Source organism: Zootoca vivipara, chromosome 12 (assembly GCF_963506605.1).
Source record: "Zootoca vivipara chromosome 12, rZooViv1.1, whole genome shotgun sequence".
In the NCBI taxonomy this organism is placed as follows: domain Eukaryota; kingdom Metazoa; phylum Chordata; class Lepidosauria; order Squamata; family Lacertidae; genus Zootoca; species Zootoca vivipara.
Window position 1 is genome coordinate 13,661,461 of NC_083287.1, and position 27,420 is coordinate 13,688,880.

At 45.4% G+C, this 27,420-nt stretch overlaps 1 protein-coding gene across 1 annotated transcript in view; it reads right to left on the minus strand.

Annotated features, from left to right (window-relative positions):
* The window catches only part of LOC118091883 (collagen alpha-6(VI) chain), a 94,996-nt gene that overhangs the window by 62,012 nt on the left and 5,564 nt on the right, over positions 1 to 27,420 (minus strand). Inside the window, exons 3-12 of the mRNA XM_060281053.1 lie at positions 26,397 to 26,482; positions 25,054 to 25,662; positions 22,640 to 23,227; positions 20,874 to 21,479; positions 19,636 to 20,259; positions 17,863 to 18,414; positions 14,282 to 14,839; positions 11,709 to 12,293; positions 8,678 to 9,253; positions 1,541 to 1,924 (exon numbers count right to left, since the gene is read on the minus strand). Coding sequence (XP_060137036.1) covers positions 1,541 to 1,924; positions 8,678 to 9,253; positions 11,709 to 12,293; positions 14,282 to 14,839; positions 17,863 to 18,414; positions 19,636 to 20,259; positions 20,874 to 21,479; positions 22,640 to 23,227; positions 25,054 to 25,662; positions 26,397 to 26,469 — 5,155 coding nt within the window. The 5' untranslated portion in view covers positions 26,470 to 26,482. The remainder of the gene's footprint in view (positions 1 to 1,540; positions 1,925 to 8,677; positions 9,254 to 11,708; positions 12,294 to 14,281; positions 14,840 to 17,862; positions 18,415 to 19,635; positions 20,260 to 20,873; positions 21,480 to 22,639; positions 23,228 to 25,053; positions 25,663 to 26,396; positions 26,483 to 27,420) is intronic.

Here is a 27,420-nt window from a genome sequence, read left to right on the forward strand (position 1 = left end):
GAAAACCTTTCCCAAGGACCAATTGGGATATATCTAAAAAAGACTTCATGGCTGATACAGATCTATCAGTCTGTAGCATTAATGTTCATTGTCCTACTTTTATCTGTTCTCAGAAGTATGTCAACATATTTTCATATCACCCACCTTATTGTGGATTGTGTTTGATATAATATGTATAGCTGAAAAGACAAGTTTAAGAAACATTATGTGAGGCTGCAGTACACCAGAAAAGGGACACAGGTGGCGCTGTGGCGAGCCTCTTGGGCTTGCCGATCGGAAGGTCGGCAGTTCGAATCCCCGCAATGGGGTGAGCTCCCATTGCTCTGTCCCATCTCCTGCCAACTAGCAGTTCAAAAGCATGCCAGTGCAAGTAGATAAAAAGGTACACTGCGGCGGGAAGGTAAACAGCGTTTCCGTGCGCTATGGTTTTCATCACAGTGCCCCGTTGCTCCAGAAGCTGTTTAGTCATGCTGGCCACATGACCTGGAAAGCTGTCTGCAGACAAAGGCCGGCTCCCTTTGCCTGAAAGCGAGATGATCATCGCAACCCCATAGTTGCCTTTGACTGGACTTAACCTTCCAGGGGACCTTTACCTTTTTAAAAAATCTTTTTTTTTACGCCAGAACATAATACAAATTATACCACCACTAATTGGGGGATGTTATAAAGGCTGGTGATAAGCCACTATCTCTGACCCAGCCATAGCTGCCAAGTCTCCGTTTTTCACAGGAAATCCCCGGATTTTAATCCGTTTCCTGCTGTTATCCCAAATAGAAAAAAATCCCGTAAATCCCTTGATTTCCTACCTGCCAGGGAGGCTCAGAACCGATTTCGGGTGGCGCTCTGCCCATGTCTGGGCACTGGAAATCGGGCAGCGCCGCCACCGGAAGTTGCTTCTACGCATGTCCGGACATGCGTAGAAGCGACTTCCGGTGCCGCGCCACTGCTGATCCCGGATTTTTCAATGGGAGACTTGGCAGCTATGGACCCAGCTGGAGCCAAGGAGGTCTCATTGATAGGAATATAAGAAGTTGCCTCATACTGAATCAGATCCCTGGTCCGTCGAGCTGTGTATTGTCCACAGAGGGTCTCAAGGTATTCAGGTAAGGAGTCTTTCTACCTGGAGATGCCCAGGATTGAACCTGGGGTCTACTCCATGAAAAACAGATGCTCTCTACCACTGGCCCACAGGATTCCTGCAGGCAGCAGTGAGTGATGGGTAAAGTGGCTCATCAAAACCAGAATTACCAGGCTTATCTGACCACCTCCACCATCACAATGCAGCCATTGTGATGACTGTGGTCTGTGGACTCCCTGGCTTGGTTGCTGTTCAGAGATGGGGATGCAGCACTAACACCACCCAGCAACTGCCCAAAGGATGGGATCGTGCCTTTATATAATAATTTTTATAGTCACTTTCCCCCCTGCAGCATACAAAGCATTGGGCGGCGGTTTGGCATGCCTGGAACCAGCAAGGAACAGCTCAAAGTCCACTGAAATTGTCTGGTGTTTTGACGCATTTGCCGTCACACATAAAAGCAGGACTCCCCCTCCCCCCAAAAAAGACCTATTACCTTCACTCTAGCAGAGGCCAGGCTGAGGGATCTGTCCCAAATGGACTGCAGGAAGCCTGCATTCAAGTAAGTGTCCACTGTCGTTTGTACAGCCAAGAATTTCTGAACGATCTCCTCATTGTAGGCTTCAAAGTTAGAGTCAAACAAGGACTGGCCGCTTCCAGAAAACACTTGGTACCTAAACCTGATGTTGACAGGAGACTCGGCGACGCAGCTGATATTGATCACGGAACCCATTTGCTGAAAGAGGCGGGGCAAATAGGCTTGCATCCTCTGCTTCAAAGGCGAGGCAGATGTAGGCCTCACGCGCTCCGAAAAATCGACTCCTACAGAAATGTCTATGTTGCAGTCTGTAAAGCGGAGCGGGAGAATAAACAGTCAGGAAGCACATAGTTAGGAAGCACATGTTCATTGCGATCTTCTCAATCAGCACTGGGTGAAGGAGTAAGATGCTGAGAATTCAAAGGGAATTCAAATTCTGGGAATTCAGCTAATGTAAACTGTCTGCATCGCATCAGACAGTGACTCGTTGGCTTATGCTGGCTGAGGTTTTATGAGAAGCCATACCTAGCTGCCAGCGAGGACTGAGATGCTCGACAGGACAGTTTGTTCTGCTTCCCAACCGCATCAGCAGCAGAAAGCTCTGCCACGAGGTTCTTGCTGCAGGAGGGCACATGAAATGGTCCTAAGATAATTCAGTACATCGAAACCTAGGGAGAGCAAAGGGCAGAAGGAGGGCCAGTGCAGTGGCGGGGTTGTGCTAGGACCTGGGAGACCAGGGTTCGAATCCTCACTCAGCCATGAAACTCACTGGGTGACCTTGGGCAAGACACTGCCTCTCAGCCTGACCTACCTCACAGGGCTGTTGTGGAGGTTAAATGAGGAGGAGGAGAGGGCCACGCATGCCACCTTGAGCTCCTAATGTGGGATATAAATGCAATAAAGAAACAGAAAACCTAGCGCCGGTACTACTGCCAAAGATGGAAAGACTCCGGCTGGATCTACACTGATCTAACAGAACGTCGTATTGAATAATGTTTAGAACGCTGAATGGCAGTTTTCCATTGCTCTGCAGCACCCTCTGGTGTCACGTTTTAATAACCCATTTTTAACATTATAAATGACGAGTGTAGATCCGCCTTCAACGAGATGTTCTTTACATCAGTATCTGTGGTGGCTTTCTGCACAGATCCACCAGTTCTGGGCCCCAGCATGGATCAGAACAAAACAAAAGACTCGGCTGCACGTACTGGTTCAGTTTCCCAATCCTTCATGAAACGAAACAAAAAGCGACATCTAACGCTTACAAAGTCCACATAGTGAACCCGGCCAACCTGTGTGTGCATCATGTTTCTTGGTGGTGACATTTTCTATAAAGGTGTAATTTCTCTCTCTCTCTCTTGTGACAGCACGGATGATACGGAGCCATGGAGCATCTGCAGGAGCTTGCTTTGAAATTTGAGTCAGTCTTCATCTCTGATCCACCCACCTCTCTCCGCACAAAAACTCTCTTTCTCCCCACTGTCCACCAGGGCTGTGCAAACCACCCGTCTTGCTCTCTGACCGGCCTTGGCAAAACCCAAGACTCCACCATAGCAGGCCAATGCACTGCAGCCCCACCTCTCTCGCTCTCTGTGACCCACCCTCTGCCCACGCAAAAACTCTCTCAAACTTCTCCTCCCATCCCCACGCCACCCTCTGCTCTCATATTGCGCTAACTCTCGCTCTCAGCTTCCCTCTTCATAGCGCCCCCTCTGCCCGCGCAAACCCACACTCAGGCTCTCGCTTGCCTCATCACACAGGACCCACCCTCTGCTCGGGCAGTTTTGAAGAGGAGGAGGAGCTTGGGTATGTCTTGTTTGAGGTCTAAACTGGGTAGGGGACACTTTTCTCCCCCCAAAAAGGACCATCTCATTTTTATAAGGACGGGTAGCAACCCTATGTGTGACTGACTACCCACCATCTTTGGCGTAGGGGTGGATTAGGGTTAATTCTGCTAGGCAGAATAATTCCACTTTTCCAGGGTAACTCCATCAGAGAGTGGATGTCCTTTGCTGCAACATTTGGATAGGAAATAAAGCTTTGAACTCTTCAATTCTGGTCTGGTTGTTTATCCTGGTATTCTTGCATTCCATTTGTGCAAAGGAAAGATCACATGCTGTATGTCTCAGGAGCACCAAACAAGGCTGCTGCTTAAATAATAATAATAATAATAATAATAATAATAATAATAATAATAATTTATTTCTACCCCGCCCATCTGGCTGAGTTTCCCCAGCCACTCTGGGCAGCTTCCAACAGAAAAATGAAATAAAATAATCTATTAAACATTAAAAGCCTCCCTAAACAGGGCTGCCTTCAGATGTCTTCTAAAAATCTGGTAGTTGTTTTTCTCTTTGACATCTGATGGGAGGGCGTTCCACAGGGCGGGCGCCACCACCGAGAAGGCCCTCTGCCTGGTTCCTGCAACTTGGCTTCTCGCAACGAGGGAACCGCCAGAAGGCCCTCGGATTTGGACCTCAGTGTCCGGGCAGAACGGTGGGGGTGGAGACGCTCCTTCGGGTATACTGGACCGAGGCCATTTAGATCTTTGTGTAGATCTTTCAAGACCGGTCACCGTATCAAGTTCCTTCCCCAAACTGGATCTGTGTACACCCCTCCTATTTCATGATACTTTAAATGGCCACTGTGACTGGAACATAGAACTGTGTTTTAATTTGGAAGGGGAGGGGCATAGCTGCCAAGTTTTCCCTTTTCTCGCGAGGAAGCCTATTCAGCATAAGGGAAAATCCCTTTTAAAAAGGGATAACTTGGCAGCTATGGGGAGGGGAGAACAATAAAATTGTATGTGGGGTGAGAGAGAGAGAGAGAGAAGCATTTATGGTCCTTGTCGTTCCAAAAGTAATCAGATGCAATTGGACTAGCTCTGCTCCAAACAAACAAGTTCAGGATTAGATCTCTGGCTGCCACTGCTCATATCGCTACGCTTCACCACTTTTTCTAACTACACACTTAGGCCTGGAAGGAAGTTATTAGCCGCTAGATGAAATGAGACTCTCTGGGCCACTGGAGCAGAATGTCAAAGACCATATTGAATTGCTGCGGTTTTGCTTTGAGTTGCCTTCTTCGTGCAACTGGAGATAACCCATCCTTGGCCATTTCACACTTTTTTCTTCAAAGAAAATGTTTGCCACCCACTTGCAGTACCCATTCTGCCGCCGCCCCCTCAACAAAAATAAATCATATTGGTTATGTCAGGGCTTTTCTTCCAGCAGGAACCCGCAGGAACGGAGCACCTCTCAGGTGGGCGCCGTCGCCATTACAATGGTACCTTGGTTCTCGAACATAATCCATTCCAGAATCCGTTCGACTTCCAAAATGTTCAAAAACCAAGGCGCGGCGTCCGACTGGTGCAGACGCCCCAGAAACAATAGCCGGCAGCCACATCAGATGTTTAGCTTCCAAAAAAGTTTGAAAAGTGAAACACTTATTTCCGGGTTTTCGGCATTCGGAAACTGAAATGTTTGAGTACCAAGGCATTTGAGAACCAAGGTTCCACTGTATTAGAAAACAATGGAGGCGTTCGTGGTGAACTCTGGCACCTCTTTTTCTAGAAAAATAGCACTGGGCGTTGTGATTTTTAAAAGTCCACTCTGGACTGAGCTATGCAGCTGTAAATAAAATGTTTTAAGTGCTATATACATGTGACACTAGATGGCGATGATGAGCCTTATGGAAAATTCAACGTATTTTTTAAAAACGCTTTTTTTAAAAAGCATTTTCAGAACGGTTTGTATATTTGTCTGTTTTCCTACTAGTTCTAAAATACTAGAATCTAGAAAATTTTCAGCCCAGGTTTTATTTAAGACTCAGAGTCTCTCTCTCTCTCCACAAACTCGACTGGATAAGGCAGTCAATAGACTTTATATCAAGTCAATATACTATTTTGATACTAATATAGTTATAATAAAGCCAGAGGGAGTGGTTGGCGCTGTGATCTAAACTACTGAGCCTCTTGGGCTTGCTGATCGGAAGGTCGGCGGTTCGAATCTGCACAACGGGGTGAGCTCCCATTGCTCTGGCCTATCTCCTGCCAACCTAGCAGTTTGAAAGCACGCCAGTGCAAGTAGAAAAATAAGTGTGGTGGAAAGCTAAACAGCGTTCCCGTGCGCTCTGGCTTCCGTCATGGTGTCCCATTGCGCCAGAAGTGGTTTAGTCATGCTGGCCACATGACCAAGAAAGCTGTCTGCGGACAAACACCAGCTCCCTCGGCCTGAAAGCAAGATGAGCACCGCAACCGCACAGTCGCCTTTGACTGGATTTAACCGTCAAGGGGTCCTTTACCTATAATAAAGCCATACTCTACTCAGACCATTCACCTGCATCTTCCTCAGTCCCATAATAATCCTATGACTATTTATTTAGACAGGAAAGTCTGGGCACTTGCTTATTCCTAACTGCATAAGGACAGATAAGAACCAAGGAACAGCCCAAAGGCCATAGCTGCCAAGTACCCCGTATTCCCTGGGAAACCCCCATTTTTTCCTTCCATTTCCCGGCAGTCTCCCGTTTGAGCTCCTCTCCCGTAAATCTCCCATAAATCCATCTATGGGCACCAGAAAATGTCCGCTGCTGGCTCCGGAAATAGCTTCTAAGCATGCCCAGCAGCCACCCCCAAGATGGCCACCGAACAACTTCCGGTGCAACTTCCGGTGCCGCTGCTGCTGCTGATCCCGTCTTTTTCTGCGGGAGACTTGGCAGGGATGCCAAAGGCCCATCTAAGCCAACAACCTGCACTACTGTTAGCAAGAAAGGCTGCTTTGCCCTCAACTGTCCCAGAGAGCCAGTGCTGAAAGGACTTGATTTGGGTTTGGGGGATAGAGTGGAACACGCCAGGCCTCCTTCTGCCTCATGACATCACGCATGTGCACCAAGCCCCCCACCCCACCCCCCAAAAAGTTGGTCAGAAACCAGCCCCTGTGACCCTGATATTACTTTTCTATTTTTATTTTGTTGTAACCCACTGTGGGATCTTATGGTAAAGGACGGGAAAGAAATCCAAGTATTAACAATGACAATGATAAATCAGGTCCTCCCTGCAAGAGAGGGCATGCATTGCGGTGGGTCCCAGCAGACCAGGTCTAGGTGTTGGGGCGGGGCAATTGGAGCAGCCACAACACCCTATTGGTGGTCCATCTGACGGGGTGCAATTGGGCTGAGGGCTTGCCAATCAAAGAGTCAGATGGACCAGTATTTAAGCACTGCACTCACCGTAGAGATCCTCCTTCTCTGGTTGAATTGCATCAGAACACCCACCCACCGCTCCCTTATTTTAGGGCTTTCGTTTGACCGTGCTATGCCGTCGTGTGTCGTCTGCCGTTGTTGCAGGGGCACAGCAGGAATTTCCCCCACTTGGCTGATTGGCTGGTGCCACTTGGGTTTCGCGTGCCGCGTAGCAATTCGTCACAACTGGTAAGGTTGGCAGATAGGCTCTGGTTCATGCTGATAGGTGGGGTAAGATCCCTTACCACCCTATATATATATATTTGGGTATTCCTCTTAAGGGAAACCATGAACCAATGGCTGGTATTCCCCCAAGCGGGGTTGCCCTAATCCATTGTTCTGGGCACATGTGGGGGATTCAGGGCCCGGCTGGTGCGCGCCAGTCAGGTAACCCCGTCCCAGGTGTGTACCTGGCTGCTGACTCAAGGTGTGCCCTGAGTCAGCGCTACCCTAGGTAGCTAGTCAAACCAGAGCCTATGCAACCACTCACTTGATTTGTAATCAATAAAGTTGTGGCCTAAATTCTGCCAAAAACCAAACCAAAAATATGAGTCATGTCTCAATTTATTTCTAGGCCTGCGATAGAGGGTCTCCACATGCAATATGTAGACCACTAGGAGGGGCTGTGGAACCATTTTGCAATTCCTTTTTAGCAGGTCCTTAGTCCCCAGGCCACTTTGCGGCTTCTCGCTGCACATCTGTTTCGCAAACATCTGGGCTGTACAAATGCTTAGAAATGTTTGGCTTGCGAGTTGCGACAGACTGTATTTACCATGGCTCCAAGGTTCCAGCTAAACAGATTTTGGGTTAAAGAGAGGGAAAGATTCCTAACCGGAAAACTGTCCAGCTTCTTTCTGAAAACTCCTGCAGATTCCAAACCTGTTTTACCAATGGCTTGGGTCATTTCTCCCATCGCTTTCTTTGCACACCAGATATAAATCGGCCTGATTTGAGCCGTCATCATTCTCTAACAGAGATGGGAAGCTCAGATTGTCATTACGCACAGCAAACATGGGGTTCAAACCTGATTCTGCTATCCCAATTTTAATCTACCAAGACGGCTTCAGAAGTCACTACTGTGAGGAACATTGACACGTCCGAGCAGAATTTGCACACGTGTCTACTTGCAACTCATTGTGTTTATACCCCACCTTGTTCTTCAAGGAGCTCAAGGCGGCATACATGGTCCTCTCCTCCTCCTCATTCAAATCCCACAACAACCTTGAGGAAGGTTAGGCCCCGTTGTCGCGGGAACCCAAAAGGCAGGTGCCTACTCTGCCTATTTAGTAATCCGGCACTGCTGTTAATGGTGAATAATGGCCAACGTTCCTATGCTAGAAACAATGTATACAGTGGTACCTCGGTTTATGAACACAATTGGTTCCAGAAGTCTGTTCATAAACTGAAGCGTTCATAAACTGAAGCGAACTTTCCCATTGAAAGTAATGGAAAGTGGATTAATCCGTTCCAGACAGTTCACGGAGTACTTAAACTGAAGCGTTCATAAACTGAAGCGAACTTTCCCATTGAAAATAATGGAAAGTGGATTAATCCGTTCCAGACGGGTCCGCGGAGTACTCAACCTGAAGCGTACTTAACCCGAAGCATGGGTGTAATTGGTTGCGGAAGTCTGTTCATAAACTGAAGCGTTCATAAACTGAAGCGAACTTTCCCATTGAAAGTAATGGAAAGTGAATTAATTCGTTCCAGATGGGTCCGCGGCGTTCGTAAACCGAAAATTCGTAAACTGAGGTGTTCATAAACCGAGGTTCCACTGTACATTACACACACATACACATACAAAATTGCTGAAAACTTACCCCGCCTAGGCAGGTCTCCGGGTTTGCAGACCTCTTTGACAATTTTCCTTTCAATGGTTTGCAAGACTTCAAAGTTCTGCACCACAAACACTCTTCGAGCATCGCCAGCGATTCGAACCAGCTCAAAGGAATTGGTTGTCCCTATTCCTATAGCGAAAACGTGGATCCCGTCGTTTCTCAGAGCAGCAGCCGCCTCGTCCACAGAGTCATTGGACTTCCCATCAGTGATGACAATTAGCGACTGCAGGACATCTTTGTTTTTACGGCCTCCGTTGATGGGTTCGAAAAAGCTCTTGACAAACCTCAAGCCCTTGCCAGTGTAGGTGCTGGTTTTTAACTGGGTGATGTTGTCAATCTTCCCCTTGATAGCAACGTCAGTGTCAAACTCGTTGAGATAAAATTCTTTCCGGGGATTTTTGCTGTACTGGGCCACCCCAATCCGGACTTTGTCCTGGGCAATGATGAAGCTGTCTACAATTTCCTTCATAAACGTCTTCATCGTAGAGAAATTTCTTGGCGATATGCTTGCGGAACTGTCAATCAAAAACACAAGGTCCGCCTCTTCGGTGCCACAAGCTGCAGAGGGGAGAGAAACCCAATTTGCTTGTGAGAATTGCCATCTATTCTGTGCTAAAGTCATGGTTAGGCTCAGACTGAAAATTTTGACGTGTTGACCTTTCATTTAATCTCCTCCTTGTCCTGCTTTTAGTTTTATCCTCAGTAAACAGGCGTCAGAAATCAGAAAATCACAAGAAATTGATTAGCCTCGTGTCTCTAGAAGCTGTAGACTTATTAAGTTAGTTATTACTTTTATCCCAAGAGAAATTCATTGAACTATCAAAGCTTGACTGGGGAGTAATGTGAAACTCTTTGGGGGTTTAGGACAGGCATCCCCAAACTGCGGCCCTCCTGATGTTTTGGCCTACAACTCCCATGATCCCTAGCTAACAGGACCAGTGGTCAGGCATGATGGGAATTGTAGTCCAAAACATCTGGAGGGCCGAAGTTTGGGGATGCCTGGTATAGGACTTGCTTATCATCATAATGCACCTTCTAAGGCCTGGTTCACACATTCAAATCCTCTCACTATGCATTAAAAGTATCATGTGATTTGGGGTGGACTGTGTTTAACGAATGTGTGTACGCCTGTAATGTCCGACTTAAGTGATCTTTCCCACTCAAAAAGGAGGATGGGATTGCGGAAATCAGGTGTATGGGGCATGCTTACCTTGTAGAGTCACACCTTGGATCCTGAACACCTTGCGGATCCAACGTTTTGACTCCCGAACGCCGCAAACCCGGAAGTGTGTTCCGGTTTGTGAACGTTCTTTGGAACCCAAACGTCCGATGTGGCTTCCGCAGCTTCGGATCGGCTGCAGGGGCTTCCTGAGCGAATCGGAAGCCGCGCCTTGGTTTCCGAATGTTTTGGAAGTCAAACAGACTTCCGGAACGGATTCCATTCGACTTCCAAGGTACCACTGTACTTGCCACTCTGTCAAAAGGCATTTAGGATTCCTGATTGAGAAGTTAGCGAACAAACCTTAAACTTGTGTTCTGTGCAGAAGAACTTGGCCTGCATAACCTAGCTATGGTGAGACAGTCATCCTTGTAAGTTGAGTTTGTACCCAAGCCACATTTCATACCACTTCTCACTCTCTTACTGATGCAAAATAATTGCTCAGTTTCCAGTCGCACATGAGCTCTTCTTAATTTGGCTACGGAGCTAGTTTTCAGAGTCAGTTCTCCAAGACTGAGAATAGACTGCCATCTGTTGGAAACAGAAGCAAGCAACTGCAGAAGTACAGTCCTACCTTGGTTGTTGAACGCCCTGGAACTCGTGCGTTTTGGCTCCCAAACGCCACAAACCCAGAAGTGATTGTTCCAGTTTGCAAACGTTCTTTTGGAACCTGAACGTCCAACAGGGCTTCCGCGGCTTCTGATTGACCACAAGAGCTTCCTACAGCCAATTAGAAGCCACAGTTTTGTTTTCAAATGTTTTGGACGTTGAACAGACTTCCGAAACGGATTCCGTTCAACTTCCAAGGTACGACTGTATTGTTTAGTTTTTACTAATTTTTGTGGGGAGCTGTCCAGAGTGGCTGGCGCAACCCAGTCAGATGGGCGGCATATACACAATTTTTTATTATTATTATTATTATTATTATTATTATTATTATTATTATTCCTGCAGCACCACCTAAATTCCCCCATTCACCTGCTGTTCCTGAGGTTTTTGAGGTTTCCTCAAGTATTGATTACTTGTGTTACTAGTATTTCTATTAGTAAAGTGATAAATAAATATTGACAATAATAGTGACAGAACACAGAAGCGGGTTCAAACATGCTTTACAGCAAGGTAACCAAAATGATATTAATAATAAACTAGTTGTGCACACACTGCATGTTGCACTCTAAAAGAAAACTATATGAAAATGATGTATAAGGTGGTATTTAACTCCTAACAAATCAGTCAAAATATATAAGAAGGTTGCAAACAATTGTTGGAAATGCAAACAGGTACAGTAGATACCGTAGAACCTTTTTTCATATGTGCAAAGACTTGCAAGATAGCGAGGGCTTTGGGGGAAATTATATATAATGAGATAAAAAAGATGTTCAAAGTGAACAAAATCCCTTCTTTTTTAGGGATTATAGGAACAGAAGTTCCAAAAAAGTCGATTAAGTTTTTTAGGTATGTAACCAGGGCTCGCAGAATTGGCAAAGTCAACAGCCAAAATAAGAGAATCTAACGCTGATTGATGGAAGCCCTTTTCGAGCAGGATTTGAAATATGGGCAACAAAAGGAATTCGAGAATACCGTACTGATGAGTTGATATAAGAAACAGAATGCAATGTGAAGCAGAGGGGGAGAAATTAAAATGCCTTGGAAAATAGGTTGGGAAGTCAGGAAAAGATAAGTTTGTTATGTATTGAAATATATATATATATATATATATATTGAAAATTCAATAAGAAAATTATTATAAATAAAGTAGTTTTGTATCAAGTTCATTTCGAGGATTCCAGTTACCTGGCTTTGATCCATCACATATTTCGCTAGTGATGTTTTCATGTAATCTCCCCAGTGCACTATAACCTGAAGCGTAAAACCATCTTCCCTTATCGCCAACAATCTCTTCGAGTTCTGTTCTGCTGGCGTCACCTATGCCAATAGCAATGACCCGGATGCCTTCTTGCCTCAAAGCCTGCACGGCTGATAGAAGATGGCGCCGATCGGTCGGTGCAGTTGGCTCATCAGTGATAAGCACAATGATCCGTGTGACGCCAAGGGACGAGGCCCGGCCACCGTAGGCTGCGTCAAACCTCTGCCTCGCAAAATTCAGAGCCCTCGCTGTAAAGGCGGACTCTCCCAGAGGCCTTAGCTTAGAAATGGCTTCTCTGACCTGATTTTTTGTGGAATACTCAGCCAGCAGGAATTGCTCTTCGGGGACAGTGCCGTAGACAATGGCCCCAAACTGAACGTTGTCTTTTCCCATCACCGTGTCGTTCACAATGGCTTCCATGAGCTGCAGAGTTGCCTGGAATTGCAATTCTGTAATGCCTCTTGAACTATGCACTACGAAGATGATATCAGCAACTTCTGTTCGTTTGCACTCTGCAGTTGAAAGAAGAAAATGATACTGTTATAAATGGATTTTGACTCTCCCTCTTCCATCACCTACCTGAGATCATCTTCTGAGGCCCTCCTTCATGTGCCTCCTCCTCGAGTGATCCAGAGGGTGGCAACACAAGAACGGGCCTTCTCTGCAGTGGCTCCCTGTCTGTGGGATGCTCTCCCCAGGGAAGATTGCCTGGCATCTTCCTTATACACCTTTAGGCACCAGGCCAAAATGTTCCTTTTTAACCAGGCCTTTGGTTGATCTGATTGACATCCTATGCCCTTTTAAAATGTGGCGCTCTCTCTCTCTCTCTCTCTCTCTCTCTCTCTGTGTGTGTGTGTGTGTGTGTGTGTGTGTGTTATTGGGTTGCTGTTTTTATTTTGATTATATATACAGTCATACCTCGGTTTAAGTACGCTTCGGTTTGAGTACTTTCAGTTTAAGTACGCTGCGGACCCGTCTGGAACGGATTAATCCACTTTCCATTACTTTCAATGGGAAAGTTCCCTTCAGGTTAAGTAAGCTTCAGGTTAAGTACAGACTTCCGGAACCAATTGTGTACTTAAACCAAGGTACCACTGTATTGTGGTTTTTATGTTGATCTTGTTCTGTGAACCACCCTGAAACCTCTGGGTATAGGGCAGTATATAAATTCAATAAATAAATAAAGTCACCAAGTTTTTCTTTGGCCCCCTTTGGGACAGAGAAATGGGAGCTCATCCCGTCATGCAGATTCAAACCACCAACCTTCTGATCGGCAAGCCCAAGAGGCTCAGTGGTTTGGACCACAGCACCACCCGCACCTTTCTGTGCTCCTAACAGAAGCCGGAGAAGCCAAACTCCTCCTTCTACACGGTCATGGACTGGCTGGATACACAGAAGCAGTGGGTGACACCAGTTGGGAAACCCCCAGGGGAAGAAGACTCAGAGCCAGGGGATTGGTGGTGGGACAATGATGGAGAAGAAGGAGCAGACTGGGAGGAGAAGCTGTCAGAAGCTGAAGAGGTATCAGGGTTTGGTGAGCAGGAAGAGGCTGTGGAAGAGCACAGTTCAGAAGCAGAAGCGGGGTCTGGAGAGGAGTGGAGCCAGGAGACAAAGAAGAATCCAGGGAATCTCCCCCTCCTGCTGTGACCAGCTCCCCTTCCCCCTGGTCTCCTGGAATGTGCAGAAAAATGAAATGGGCAGAGAAAAGGTGGTTGTGTGCAGACACAGCCTAAGATTGTGTGGGAAAGACCCTGTAGAGGAGGAATCCTAGTGAGTACTAGGGAGACCTCCAGTCCTCGCAACTGCTTCATCAGGGAATACCTCCTAGAAAGCGTTGCTGAGACCACAAGGGTCTTAACTTCCCTGGCCTTGGGTAATTTATTGTTTTGTTGCTGACCTACGCCTGACTCCAGCCCTGACAGATGCAATGATTCAAGATACAAAAAACTTTTCCTTCGCATCTAATCTACCCTACTGAAGAACCAACAGCAGGTGACACTTAATCCCATTCTACCACTGTGCACAAAAATTTTACAACCATTGTACACACCTTTAACAACAGTTTTCAAACGATAAATAAAAATATGGCAGGTATAAAACAAGGCAAAAACAAGGCAGTCCCTAGGATCCTAGGTTATATACGCAGGAGTGGCTCGAGTTATTTTGCTGTGTAACATGGAGGGCAAGGTGGAGCTCCACTTCCACAAGCCAACTGGACTGACAAGTGAATCAAGCCTAGCAGATCTTACTGCCATCAAATATAGCTTTGCTCAGGTCAGCCTAGTCATTGTGTCTGTTGAGTGGGAACACCTGGGGGAAACAGACTCAAAAGGGAAAGCAGAACCAACTTCGCTCCGTCCTCCAACAACATACTGCTGCTCTCCCTGAATGGTAGAGCCGGCCCTGTTAAAATTTGCTCAGTTTTTAAAAAGTATTTGCTAGACAATGAAACGCTGGGAGAGAAGGCAGGGAGTTCCGTCATTTAGGTGTGGTCACTAACCTTGCTTGGCACTGCATATTTCAAACAGGATAGTCTTGTCCAAAAACAGGAGGGACTCAAAACTGTCCTCGGAAAACACTCTCTCCTGTGCGCCAGCAATCTCCAAAAGTTGGGTGTCGTTGGCTTTGATTACCCCGATGGCATATATGGTGACACCTTTGTCCCTAAGGGCTCTGGCAGGGATTTCCACTTCATCATTAGATTTTCCGTCTGTGACCACGATCAGATGTTGCTTAATGCCCGGACGCCCTCCTTTGGGTGTGTCAAAGTACTCAAGCGTAAGCTTTAGAGCATTCCCAGTGTTTGTTCCTTCTTTAATCTGCTTCATTTTGGTTATAGCGCTCCTCAGGTCAGCCTTGTTGTCGTGCTGGTTGAGTAGGAACTCTTCCTTTAGATTAGAGCTGAACTGGAGCACTCCAATCTGGACCTTGTCAGCTCCAACATCAGACCCGTTCACAATCAAGTGAATGAATTCCTTTGTCTTGGCAAACTGATCGTCATCCATGCTTTCAGAAGAATCAATCAGCAAAATGATGTCCGCTAGCAATTGTCTACATACTGAAACGGGGGGGGGGGGGAGAGAGAGAGAGAGAGAGAGAGAAAGGATATTTATTATTATTGTTGTTGTTATTATTATTATTATTATTATTATTATTATTATTATTATTTATACCCTGCCCACTCTGGACGGCTTCCAACACACATCATCATCATCATCATAAAACATTAATACAGTGTTTCTCTGAAAATAAGACACCGTCTTATATTTATTTTTCCTCAAAAAAACAACAACACTATGGCTTATTTTCAGGGGACATTTTATTTTTATTTTTTCCTCTGCCTTCTGCTGCAGCTGGCATTGCTGCTGCACCTACCACAATGTCTTATTTTTGGGGTATGGCTTATATTCCTTGAATGCTTAAAAATCCTGCTATGGCTTATTTTATGGCTACGTCTTATTTTCGGAGAAACAGGTAGTAACAATCTGATCCAATATAGAAAGTCACAATAACTTTAAAATAAACAACTAATATCAAATAAAGTAATATTCAACAATCTGTTAGAATCCAATAGTATAAACGGTAAAATTAAACATCAGCAAATAATAATTAAACAGTTTACACTTACACTTGCTAAAGAATTACTAATCTATAATCAATAAAATAACAGCAAATCACAATGCATAAAATACCACAAAACATACATAACCATGTAAAAAGATCAAATTGAGAAACAAGGACACACAACTCGTAAAATTATTTTTAAAAACTATCCCTAAACTCCACTCTTCCCTGCTGCTTCTGCTATTCTCAAAGCCATGGTCTGGGAAAGACTCCTGGGGGCTAGATGGGGGTGGGCAAGGCAGGTGGCCATTGCCTGCAGAAAATCTCTCCCCACCCCCTCAGTTCTTCAGTGTCCGAGAAGCCTTGCACCATTAAGTCAAGGTGTGACATATTTGTGGGCAATGATCAATCAATTTAAGAACGGTGTTCTAGGTAATGCGCCACCATAAGCTATAGAATGCATCTTTAGTATCAGTCTTTCCACACAAGCATGAAAAAGTGAAACAAAATAAAAAAAATTCCTTCCAGTAGCACCTTAGAGACTAACTAAGTTTGTCATTGGTATGAGCTTTTGTGTGCATGCACACTTCTTCAGATACATGCATGCACACACAAGCTCATACAAATGACAAACTTATTTAGTCTCTAAGGTGCTAATGGAAGGATTTTTTTTGTTTTGTTTTGACTACGTCACACCAACACAGCTACCTACCTGTAACATGAAAAAGTGAGTATGATCTGATCTCATGTTTACTTAAAACATAAGTAGAGGTAAATCTGATAAATGAGCATTGCTTCTGACTGTTAGGTGACAAACACAGCACATTTATGTTTCTAATCATTATATTCAACACTTGTTTTAACAGTTTAATGTGGACCGTGGTTTGCTCTGAAGTCATTCTTACCACATGACTTAATAGAAATTAATAGATTTTTCCAAAATTTAGACTGTGGCTCAGGTTTGCCTTTCTGACTTTCAGCTGCTTAATGTTATGAGATTTCACCCCACGTTTCCTTCAAAACATGGAGGATTGATGATGTAGAATTTTAAAGCCATTCTCTCTCCAGTATGAAACAAATAGATCTGCTTCACACTTTACATAGCACCCAGGTTCTTGGGGGGGTTTGCCTGGTAAATGCATAAAAGTACGAAAATGAAATATACTCGGAATTGAGAGTGAATTTCATGCTCTTTATTCAGCTCATAGTCATCAAGGAGAAGAAGAGAAGAATGCCCTTTCCCCCAAACCATCTGCTTATATACATTATTTACACAATGGGCTTTGCGTGATTGGCTACTTCAGGGCTACACCTGTGGGCCAATCAGTTTGTGGATTGACTTCCGCCAGCAGCCTGATTGGCTGCTCCTGCAGGCCAATCAGGTTGCAGATTCACTTCTGCCAGCCGCCTGATTGGCTGCTCCTGCAGGCCAATCAGGTTGCGGATTCACTTCCACCTGGAGTTGGATTGGGTGGCTCCTGCAGACCAATCAGACTGCTGATTCTGGATCCTATTGTTCTATGATTCAGCTCAGTACATAACAGAAAACTACACCATACGCAGACCAAGGAAACAGCCAGTTGTGTTTCTTTTCTGCTTGTGCAGTCAAATCTTGATGGAAGCACAATTCCCTCTCACACTGTATATATGGGGCTTCTCTGTGTCTCCTCCCAGACTTTGAAACTTGTTCTCTAGAGAAGCTAGACTGGCTTCCTCCTTGCTGTCCCTCTGCTGGCAAATGAAGACCTTTAGGAACTGGTTGTTTTTAAGGAAGGGTTTTTTTCCTCATTATTCGTATTTTTAAAAGATTTGCAACCCTCACTGTCCCCAAACCTTTCTGCATGCACAAAGAAGGTATCTCACAGCAGACACACCAAAGGGTAAGCATAATGCTGGTCTCATCATTCTCTTGGATTTTCCCCTTGAAAAATTTAATTGGTAAAGAAAAAATACCACTGGTGCCATTAGCTTAATCGCAGGGGTCAGCAAACTTTTTCAGCAGGGGGCCGGTCCGCTGTCCCCTCAGACCTTGTGGGGGGCCAGACTAAATAAAAAAGAATGAATTCCTACACCCCACAAATAGCCCAGAGATGCATTTGAAATAAAAGCACACATTCTACTCATGTAAAAACACCAGGCAGGCCCCACAAATAACCCAGAGATGCATTTTAAATTAAAGGACACATTCTACTCATGTAAAAACACCCTGATTCCCAGACCGTCTGCAGGTGGGATTTAGAAGGCAATTGGGCTGGATCCGGCCTCCGGGCCTTAGTTTGCCTACCCATGGCTTAACGCATGCAGTATTTGCTTGCAAATATGTGGGTCTTTTAGAATACTTACTTAGCAAAGCTTGAAACTCTCAGATTTAGGAAAACACCTTTTCTGTTATTGTACACCAGCCTGATCCAAGTCAAGACTTGCTGCGATTTATATATATTTGCTTTTTTAGACTCGGGTTTCCTTTCTCGAAAACTAATCAAACAAAACTTTTATTTCCAAAGGAAAACACCTTACCCTCAGGAGAGCAGATATCTTGCGCAATATCATGCTTGATGAGCTTGAGGGAATCAAAATTGTTCACGAAAAACATCCGGTCTTTTGTCCCGGCGATATCTTCCAGTTCTTCTTGGACAGCATCCCTGACGCCAATGGCATAGATCACGATCCCTTGCTGTCTCAGTTCCTCGGCTGCTTTCGTCACCTGATCCTGTGATTGTCCGTCTGTAATGACGATGAGGAACTGGGGGATGTTGCTCCTGGCTGAGATTTTAAACAGGTGCTGCATGTCTCTTAAGGCATCTCCTGTGTTGGTCCCCCCACCTATCTGCTGGATCATCTTGATGGCTTCCTTTAATTGCGCCTCACTATTGTACTGGCTGATCTCGAACTCTATTTGTGGAGTGCTTCCGTACTGAACAACCCCAAAACGGACTTTGTCAACTCCAACCTGAAACATGCCGATCATTTCGTTCATGAAGGTTTTCATGTCTTGGAAGTTCTCCCAACTGATGCTGCCCGAACCATCGATCAAGAAATAAATGTCTCCCTCCTCGGTCTCCTCGCAGCCTAGTAGAGAAAAAACAGGAGAAGAACAACAATTCATTTATGGTGGTGTTAAAAAAAAAAGCTTGCTTACCTACCAAGAACTGGAATGGGGTTGCAGCTGATGTTAGTCATATTCTGCGTAGAGCTGCTGAAATTAATCGCCAAGGTGGAATCTACACGCATATATATTAAAAAGCTGTGTGGTATTGATAAGTTATTAAGAGGATTAATAGGTTTAGATAATTATTTAAAAGATTGGAATCAAGATTTGGAAAGTACTAAGTAAGTAATATAAAGAAACGTAGTTGGGAGGGAATGGAGGAAGTTGATAAAGATACGTGATATAAGATTGATTTGAATTTTTTGTAATGGTGGTATTTTGTTATGTTATGTGTGTTTAGTGTTTTCTCTGTTCTGTTTCTTTGGTGTGTTTTTACAAAATTCAATAAATATATATATATATTTTAAAAAAGCTGTGAAAATGTTTTTTAAAAAATGTTTTGAAAAATACATTGAATTTTGCATAGCTCACTCTCGCCATCTACTGTCACATTTGCATATTGTGCTTTACAACACATTTATAACGTTTCATTTGCAGCTGTGTAGATGAGTCCCAGGACTAACAGGCCCGTTGTTTTCAGCGTGTCTGCTCTGAAAAGGACTTACTTTGATACAACCCCAAAATGCTGCATAATATAAATTCATTTCCCCGAACAAAAATGAGCAGCGAGTGAATACACAGCAAGCTAATTATCTACCAAATGGCAACAGTGTGAATGGAAGCACTCACTGAAGGCCAGACTAATCTGAGTGCTAAAATGCAGATCACAACAATGCAGGAAAGAACGTCTCCAATCCAGTGGAATAGAGGCAAATTTACAAGATGGGGTGACAGGGAGACATATTGAACCTGTCATGCACCCAGCCTTTGCCCTCCAAAAAATCACTTTCTCCCAACCACTTCCTTTTCTGGTAGGCGCTGCACCCTGCCTCAAAGCTGTGGGGTGTGTTTTAATGGGTAGGAAAGGATATATTGGTTACAATTTATCCCTCTGAGCACCTGCGTGTGGGGGTTGAAAGCTGGAGCAAGCAGAGGCATGTCAATGGCAGAGAGAGAGGAACAGGAATTCCTATATGTTCCTTCCTCTTCAGAAGGGATGGGGAAATGACATCACACAGAGCTCTCTCTACCCAGCTCGAAGGGATAGGATTTGGGGGCCAATGGCGAGAGGAGTCTCTTACCTTCCTTCAGGGTACGGGACCGCACTGGGATGCTAAATGCACGCGAAACAATATCGGTACAAATTCGTTTCTTTATCTTCCACTCAATGTTTGAGAGCTGCAACAACGATTCAACATTGGAGACGTGTTTCCTGGGGGGATGAGATGCAATCTTCTGCAGGTGGCCATTCTCTGTGCCGTTTTGGATGCCCACGGCGTACACAGTGATGCCGTTCCGTCGAAGCTTGGAGGCAGGTCCCGTAAAATTATCTACGGACTGGCCGTCCGTGATCACCACCGCCAGCTGCTGGACTCCTTCATCCTTCCTGCTCCCGCCTCTCTTGGTGAAAACGTTCTTCCTCAGGAAGTTGATGGCAGCGCCAGTGTGTGATTCGCCACCACGGTACGGCAAGGTTTTCACATAATTCACCACCTCCGACTTGTCTCGAAATGCATTCAGGCCAAACTCGAGCCTGGGCTCATCACTATAAAGTACCAAGGCGACGCGTACGTTACCCGGGGCTATATCCAGAGCCCTGATAATCTTGAGGAGAAAAGCCCTGATCAGCTGGAAATTCCTCTGCCCGATTCTGCTGGATTCGTCCACAAGGAACGCAATGTCTGCCACGGACGCGCTGTAGCAAACTGAACGAAACAAGCACATCGAAGTTAGAGAAATGGTGGGGTAGGGAATCTTTTCCAGTCGGAGACCCGCATCCCCTCCTAGGCTACCTTCCAAGGACCTTATGATGGTGGGGAGGGGCGGAGTCAGAAGTGAAATATGGCAAAAGTGGGCGGAGCCATAGGTGCGACTCTTACCTTTTACGCTAGGCTGTATCCCAGCCATACGGATGCCAGAGGTTTCCATAGCTACGTACCTCTCCATCCATCCAGGCAAGTGAGATGCGTTATCACAGTTCAAGGACACGATCCTGCCAGGCAAAAGCACTTGGAGAGGGCGTGGCCTGAGAAGAGGGGGTGTGGCCTGAGCAGACGGCTGGGTGGGCCTATTTGGGGTCCAGCCTGAGAGTCCCCTCCCATGACTACAACCCTTTTAAAAAATCCATGCTATTCCAATTCGAGGAAGATTCAACTGAGGAAAACTCTCCTTGTTACAAAAGAAATGTTCGGGGAAGTTGAAGAGAACTCGCTTTCTGAATAACAAGAATGCCATATTGGCAGGGGACCGGATGACAGACAGAACTCTCCATCCTATAATCTACTTTAGCGTGACATTTTCTCTCCAGGGAAATAATTACCTGCTGGCACATCTATGTCCAGAGCATCATCGTAGTGTTGATGAACTGATACGTCCAAAATATCTACCACAGTCTGCTGAACCTGATCAAGGCTCTGTACGTCATCGGCCTGATAAACCAAAGTGTCAGTAGCAATCTCCTCCATTTCCTCCCTGTCAGCATCCAAGACGCCAACTGTTACAACTTTCACTCCCATTTCTTTCAGCCGCTTGGCGGATTCCTTGACATCATCCTCAGATTTAGCGGAGGTGACAACCACCGTAAACTGGGGCGTCCCTTGGTTAAACTGGCTCCCAGCTTCCTCGGTAAAATAGACATCTTGCAGAAATTGCAGGGCAGCCCCAGCCTGCGAAGGGCCTCCCATGAATTCGATGCTGTTCTGGATGTGGTGGAGAACATCCTCCTTACTCTCGTAAGTGTTCAGCAAAAATTCTCTCTTCCCTTCTCCACTGTATTGCGCGAAGCCAATCTGGTACTTGCCAGCCCCAACATCTAGTTGTTCGACAATCTGAGCGGTGAATTTTTTGACTGCTTCAAAGTTGGAGGCGCCCATTGTGTCAGAGGAGTCGATAAGGAAAACCACGTCAGCATAGTGCTTTGTAAATGCTGGAGGGAAACACAACCTATTTTAATACACCATTCCACTGCAATCTGACAATCTGCAGGAGAATTATAAAACCAGTTGAAATCATTTCTCAGAGTTCACAGGATTTATGGTCTGCTCTTGCAGTTTATAATTGTATAATATGTGTCATTATAGGATTGAAATTACATCACTTCCATGCTTATTGAATTTCAGAAAGCAGGTCCCCTGCTAGGAGCAGATACATGAAGCCAAAACGCAGTGGGTTTGTTTTGATTTTTTTAAAAAAAACAATTTTATTGAAGATTTTCTTCAATTACAAAAGTACGTGCATTGTCACTTTTTTCAGGTCACAGAGTCTTTTCTATAGATCAGCTACATTCAATTTGAGACATTAGTGTTGTATACAATATAAGTTTGTGGGAGAGTGGGGACAGAGGGGGAGAAGGGGTGGTAAAAATTTCATTATGTTGTTTAGTGTACTTGTGGGGTTTTGTAGATTCTCTTTCTATTCATTTTTAATTTTTCCATAAAGAAGGTTAATCGCCGAAGAATTGATGCTTTTGAATTATGGTGCTGGAGGAGACTCTTGAGAGTCCCATGGACTGCAAGAAGATCAAACCTATCAATTCTGAAGGAAATCAGCCCTGAGTGCTCACTGGAAGGACAGATCATGAAGCTGAGGCTCCAATACTTTGGCCACCTCATGAGAAGAGAAGAATCCTTGGGAAAGACCCTGATGTTGGGAAAGATTGAGGGCACTAGGAGAAGGGGACGACAGAGGACGAGATGGTTGGACAGTGTTCTCGAAGCTACGAACATGAGTTTGAGCAAACTGCGGGAGGCAGTGGAAGACAGGAGTGCCTGGCGTGCTCTGGTCCATGGGGTCACGAAGAGTCGGACACGACTAAATGACTAAACGACTAAACAACAACAATTTTTCCTTGGCAGCAAGAGAGCTTGGGGAGAAGGGGTCACGGCATGGTTGGTTGCCTTTAGTTGACTGAAGTGAGCGTTTTTTGCATTTGTGAGGGGAAGGGCCGCGCTGTCGGACGTTATTTTGCAAAGCCACGCACTGCTCTTTAAGCTCCCATTTTGTAGAGATTCAAAGAGCAGCTTGGGTTTGTTCGCAGAAAAGCTTCCGAGCAGCCCACACATCACCGTAGAATACAACTTTGCTTACCTCTAATCTGGCTCTCCACTGCAAAGCACATCGTTCGGAGGAGACTGCCGGAGAGCTCTTCGAGGATATCAAATCTGTCGGCACTGAACAGAAACTTCTTCAAAGGCCTGCTGGCAATTTCCTGCAGTTCGGTAGTGTTCTGGACGCCAATCCCCACCACATAAACAGAGATGCCTCTTGCCCTCAGTTTGCTAGCGGGAACCTTGACTTCATCACTGGATTCGCCATTGGTGAGCAGAATGGCGACCTGGGGGGAGTTTTCCCGGGCTCTGCTCCCGGCAGATTCCGTGAAGTACTCTTCCCTGATAAAATCCAAGGCAGCGCCTGTGTTAGTGCCTCCCCTCCGAAAGGGCAAGTTCTGTATTTGTTCCAGAATGTCACTCTTTGAAGAATACTGGTTTAAGAGGAATTCCTTGTAGGCGCTGTCACTATACTGGGCCAGCCCAATTCTAACCTGATTCGGGCCGATGTCAAGGCTGGAAATCATTGTGTACAGAAAGCTCTTCACCTTCTGGAAATTCTCCTCCCCGATGCTGGTGGAACTGTCCACCAAAAATACGATGTCGGCCACGGTGGCTTTTCGGCACACTAAACGAGAAAGAAGTTTTTTAAAGCGAGGCGGGAATTGGTTATTGCTTTTCTGCTTGAGGTGGTTTCAAACTAAACTAAAACATAGCTGGCATTTATGTGGCCAGCCATTATTATTATTATTATTATTATTATTATTATTATTATTATTATTTTATTTAAACCCCCACCCGGTCTGGTTGGGTTTCCCCAGTCACTCTGGGCAGCTTACCAAATATATAAAACATAACAAAGCATCAAATATTAAAAGCTTCCTGATACAGAATTGTTTTCTCAAACAGCTTCTGTTGAAGATTTTTCTCTAAGCTAGAACATGGTAAAATGTTTTCTCAGAATCAGGGCCGCCAAAATATGAATACAGTACAAAGGTTAGCACTGTACCACATCCAGACTCTGAATTCTTTCTTTCTTTCTTTCTTTCTTTCTTTCTTTCTTTCTTTCTTTCTTTCTTTCAAAGGAGGTGAAAGGGGTTATATGGAAATGCAATACGGAGAAAACTTCACTGTTGACATTCTGTCTGTCAGATATATTATTTCATATGTGTATTTCTCCTGGTTTTTGAGCCTCCCCAAATGAGGATACAAATTTGCAAATGACACAAAAATATACAAATTTTATATTTGTACTCCCTTTTGTGAGTGAGGTGAAGGGAACCAATGCACTGTGTACTAGGCCCAGAAAATCACATTGGCACGCATCATCAGAACAAGCCAGAAAAGGGCAGTTTATGAAAAGAGATATTGGCTAATTTCACATACAACCTTTACAACTTTCTGTATATTTTCTCTTTGCATTTTGACTGCAAACGTCTAAAAGGGGCTAAACTGTACCACATATTGAAAATTAGAGAATATCCTTCATATTCTGTGCTGTGAATCATAGAGTCATAGGACTGCAGAGTTAGAAGGGACCCCGAGGGCAATCTAGTTCAACCCCCTGCAATGCACAAATCCTGCCCACAGACATCCCTGGGTGGGCTTGAACCACCAACCTTCTGGTTAACAGCCAGAGGCACTGACCCAAGGTGCCACCAGCATTCAGAAGTGACAGATTTCATTTAGTTTTCCTGGTTGTCTAATTCTTCTTTTTTTCTCTGCCAATAAGTGCAGTACATGTCCACTCAGAAGTCGGCCATGATGAGTTCAGTGTGATGTGTGAAAATATCCTTACCGGTTGAATTTATCTTGCACCAGGTTCTTCGTATAAAACACATGCCCTCCTCTTTCTGTACACCCACCACCTGCTGTCAGGGGCTGGACTGAGGAGGGATGGTGGGAACCCCCTCACTTTCCTGCAACTTCCCGAGAAGAGGAGGACAGTATAGATTTAGAACAGTGGTTTGCAGAAGGTCAGAGGCTGCAGAGGGGAGGAGCTGGAAAATATTGGGAGAACAGCGGGAAGAAGCCCCAGGGGAGAGACAGCTAACACACTCGGTGTCTCTTGAAAGAATTCCTGACCCCCCTCCCCTCTCCCAGAACCAGGCAGGCCTTGAAAGTAGTAGAACAGGAAGCTCAGAGGCAGAAAGCTCAGATCAGCCAGTGCAGGGGTGACGTAGAATAGAAGAGACGGAGGGGCTGGGACTTTACTTGGAGCCACGTCATTATCTAAGAAAGCATTCCTTTGTCTCTCTCTGTGAATATTGAATAAGCTACTTGGTAAGAACTCATCCCACAGTAAGAGGGATAGGATTCCCTGAAGCTTTGAGACCTGGTAACATGCTGCCGAATGTAAAAGATTTTGTGATCCAGGAAGGATTTCTTAAAAAAAAAAAAAACACTGTTCACACACACACACACACACACACACACACACACTTTTGGATTTACCTGGAGAAATCTGAGTGATGTGTTGAGAGGCTTCTTCACCAGTAGTACAAATCACCTGAAGCAGATTTTGGGAGATGCCCTGCAAGCCAGCAAAATCTTCCACATTGTAGACATGCATCTCATCCGGGTCGCTGGCAATTAACTGAAGCTCCGACAAAACAGCATCCTTAATACCCAAAGCATAGAGGGTGATGCCTGCGCTCTTGACAAGCTTTGCCGGCTCACGGATATCGTCCTGAGCTTCCCCGTCTGTTATCACAACTGCCACTTGGGGGACGCCTTCGCGGCGCCGACTCCCGGCCACTTCATTGAACTGATGGTCCAGCATAAACTTCAAACTCTTCCCAGTTTTGGTCCCCCCTCCTTTGTAGTGCAAGTTCCGAATTCGGTTTAAGATGTCCTCTTTGCGGTGGAAAGTGTTCAGGAAGAACTCGTTGTGAGGCAGGTCGCTGTACTGAATCAGCCCGACCTGGATTTTATCCGGTCCAATGTCCAAGCCATCAACCATGGTGTACAGAAAGTCTTGCATGCTTTTGAAGTTCTTTGTTCCTATGCTCCAGGATCCGTCCACCAGGAACACAAGGTCTGCAATGGCAGTTTCTCTGCAGACTGAAGCAAGACATGGTAACCTTCTTTTGTTGTTACACCAAGAGGCATTTGTTAGAATCAGGTAAAGGTAAAAAATAAAGGACCCCTGGACAGTTAAGTCCAGCAAAAGGTGACTGGGGTTGCAGCCCTCATCTCACTTTCAGGCTGAGGGAGCCAGCGTTTGTCCACAGTTTTCCGGGTCATAGGGCCAGCATGACTAAACTGCTACTGGTGCACAGAGAACCGTGATGAGTGCCAGAGCGCACGGAAATGCCATTTACCTTCCCACTACGGTGGTACCTATTTACATAGCTGCCAAGTCTCCCATATTCCCCGGGAAACCCCCGTTTTTCCAGCTGTTCCCAGCCAAAAAAAACAGATTTTTTTTTTGTTTCCCCCCGGTTTATTCTGGTGCGGCGGCCATTTTGGAATTGGGTGGAGCATGCTCAGAAGCGACTTTTGATGCTGCTGTGCCCAGTTCCAAAATGGCTGCAGCGTGACTTCTGGTGCGACGGCCATTTTGGAACTGGGCACAGCAGCATCAAAAGTCACTTCTGAGCATGCTCTGCCCAGTTCCAAAATGGCGGCAGCGCTACTTCCCGTCTGCTACTTCCGGTCCGGTCCCTTATTTCTCAGGCTGGAACTTGGCAGGTATGTATTTATCAACTTGCACTGGCTTGCTTTTGGACTGCTAGGTTGGCAAGAGCTGGGATACTAATAAAGATACTAATAAAGAAGCATGGATATTACATTACCAGTAGTTTGGGCATCGGTTGAGCACAACATGGTCAAAAACACAAGAATAAACCTTTGGTTCCAATTGTCCATCCTGGAGGCACCCCTGAAGAAAATATAATAATAATAATAATAATAATAATAATAATAATAATAATAATAATAACAACAACAACAACAACAACAACAACAACAACAACAACCATTCATTCATATTGAAAAATCCAGTAGTAATGTATGGAAGTGAGAGCTGGACCATAAAGAAGGCTGATCACCGAAGAATTGATGCTTTTGAATGATGGTGCTGGAGGAGGCTCTTGAGAGTCCCATGGACTGCAAGAAGATCAAACCTATCCATTCTTAAGGAAATCAGCCCTGAGTGCTCACTGGAAGGACAGATCCTGAAGCTGAGGCTCTAATACTTTGGCCACCTCATGAGAAGAGAAGACTCCCTGGAAAAGACCCTAATGTTGGGAAAGATGGAGGGCACAAGGAGAAGGGGACGACAGAGGACGAGATGGTTGGAAAGTGTTCTCGAAGCTACGAACATGAGTTTGACCAAACTGCGGGAGGCAGTGGAAGACAGTAGTGCCTGGTGTGCTATGGTCCATGGGGTCGCGAAGAGTCGGACACGACTTAACGACTAAACAATACATGCCATACATGCCAGACTTTTTGAAATATGGCAACCCTAATACACACTAAGCCTTTAAAGCACATTCAGAGCACATGGCTTCCACCAAATAATCCTGGGAACTGTGATTTGTTAAGGGTTGCTGGTGACTGTAACCATATCCCCTGCTATGCTAATCCATAATTTCTCCCATATCAAAGTTTCAGGATCAGTGTACACATGCATCACTTGAGGACGTAACAAGAGTTCTTTAGGTAGAGCCTTGGTCTCAGGTTCAATCCCTTGCAGGGCTGGGAATGAGCTCTGCCTGAAACCCTGGAGAGCCCCTCTGCCAGTCAGTGTAGAAACCAGGGGTGAGGGACCTCAAGGACCAGGGATTGAATGCTCCAGGTTTCTCCATCTGGCCCTGG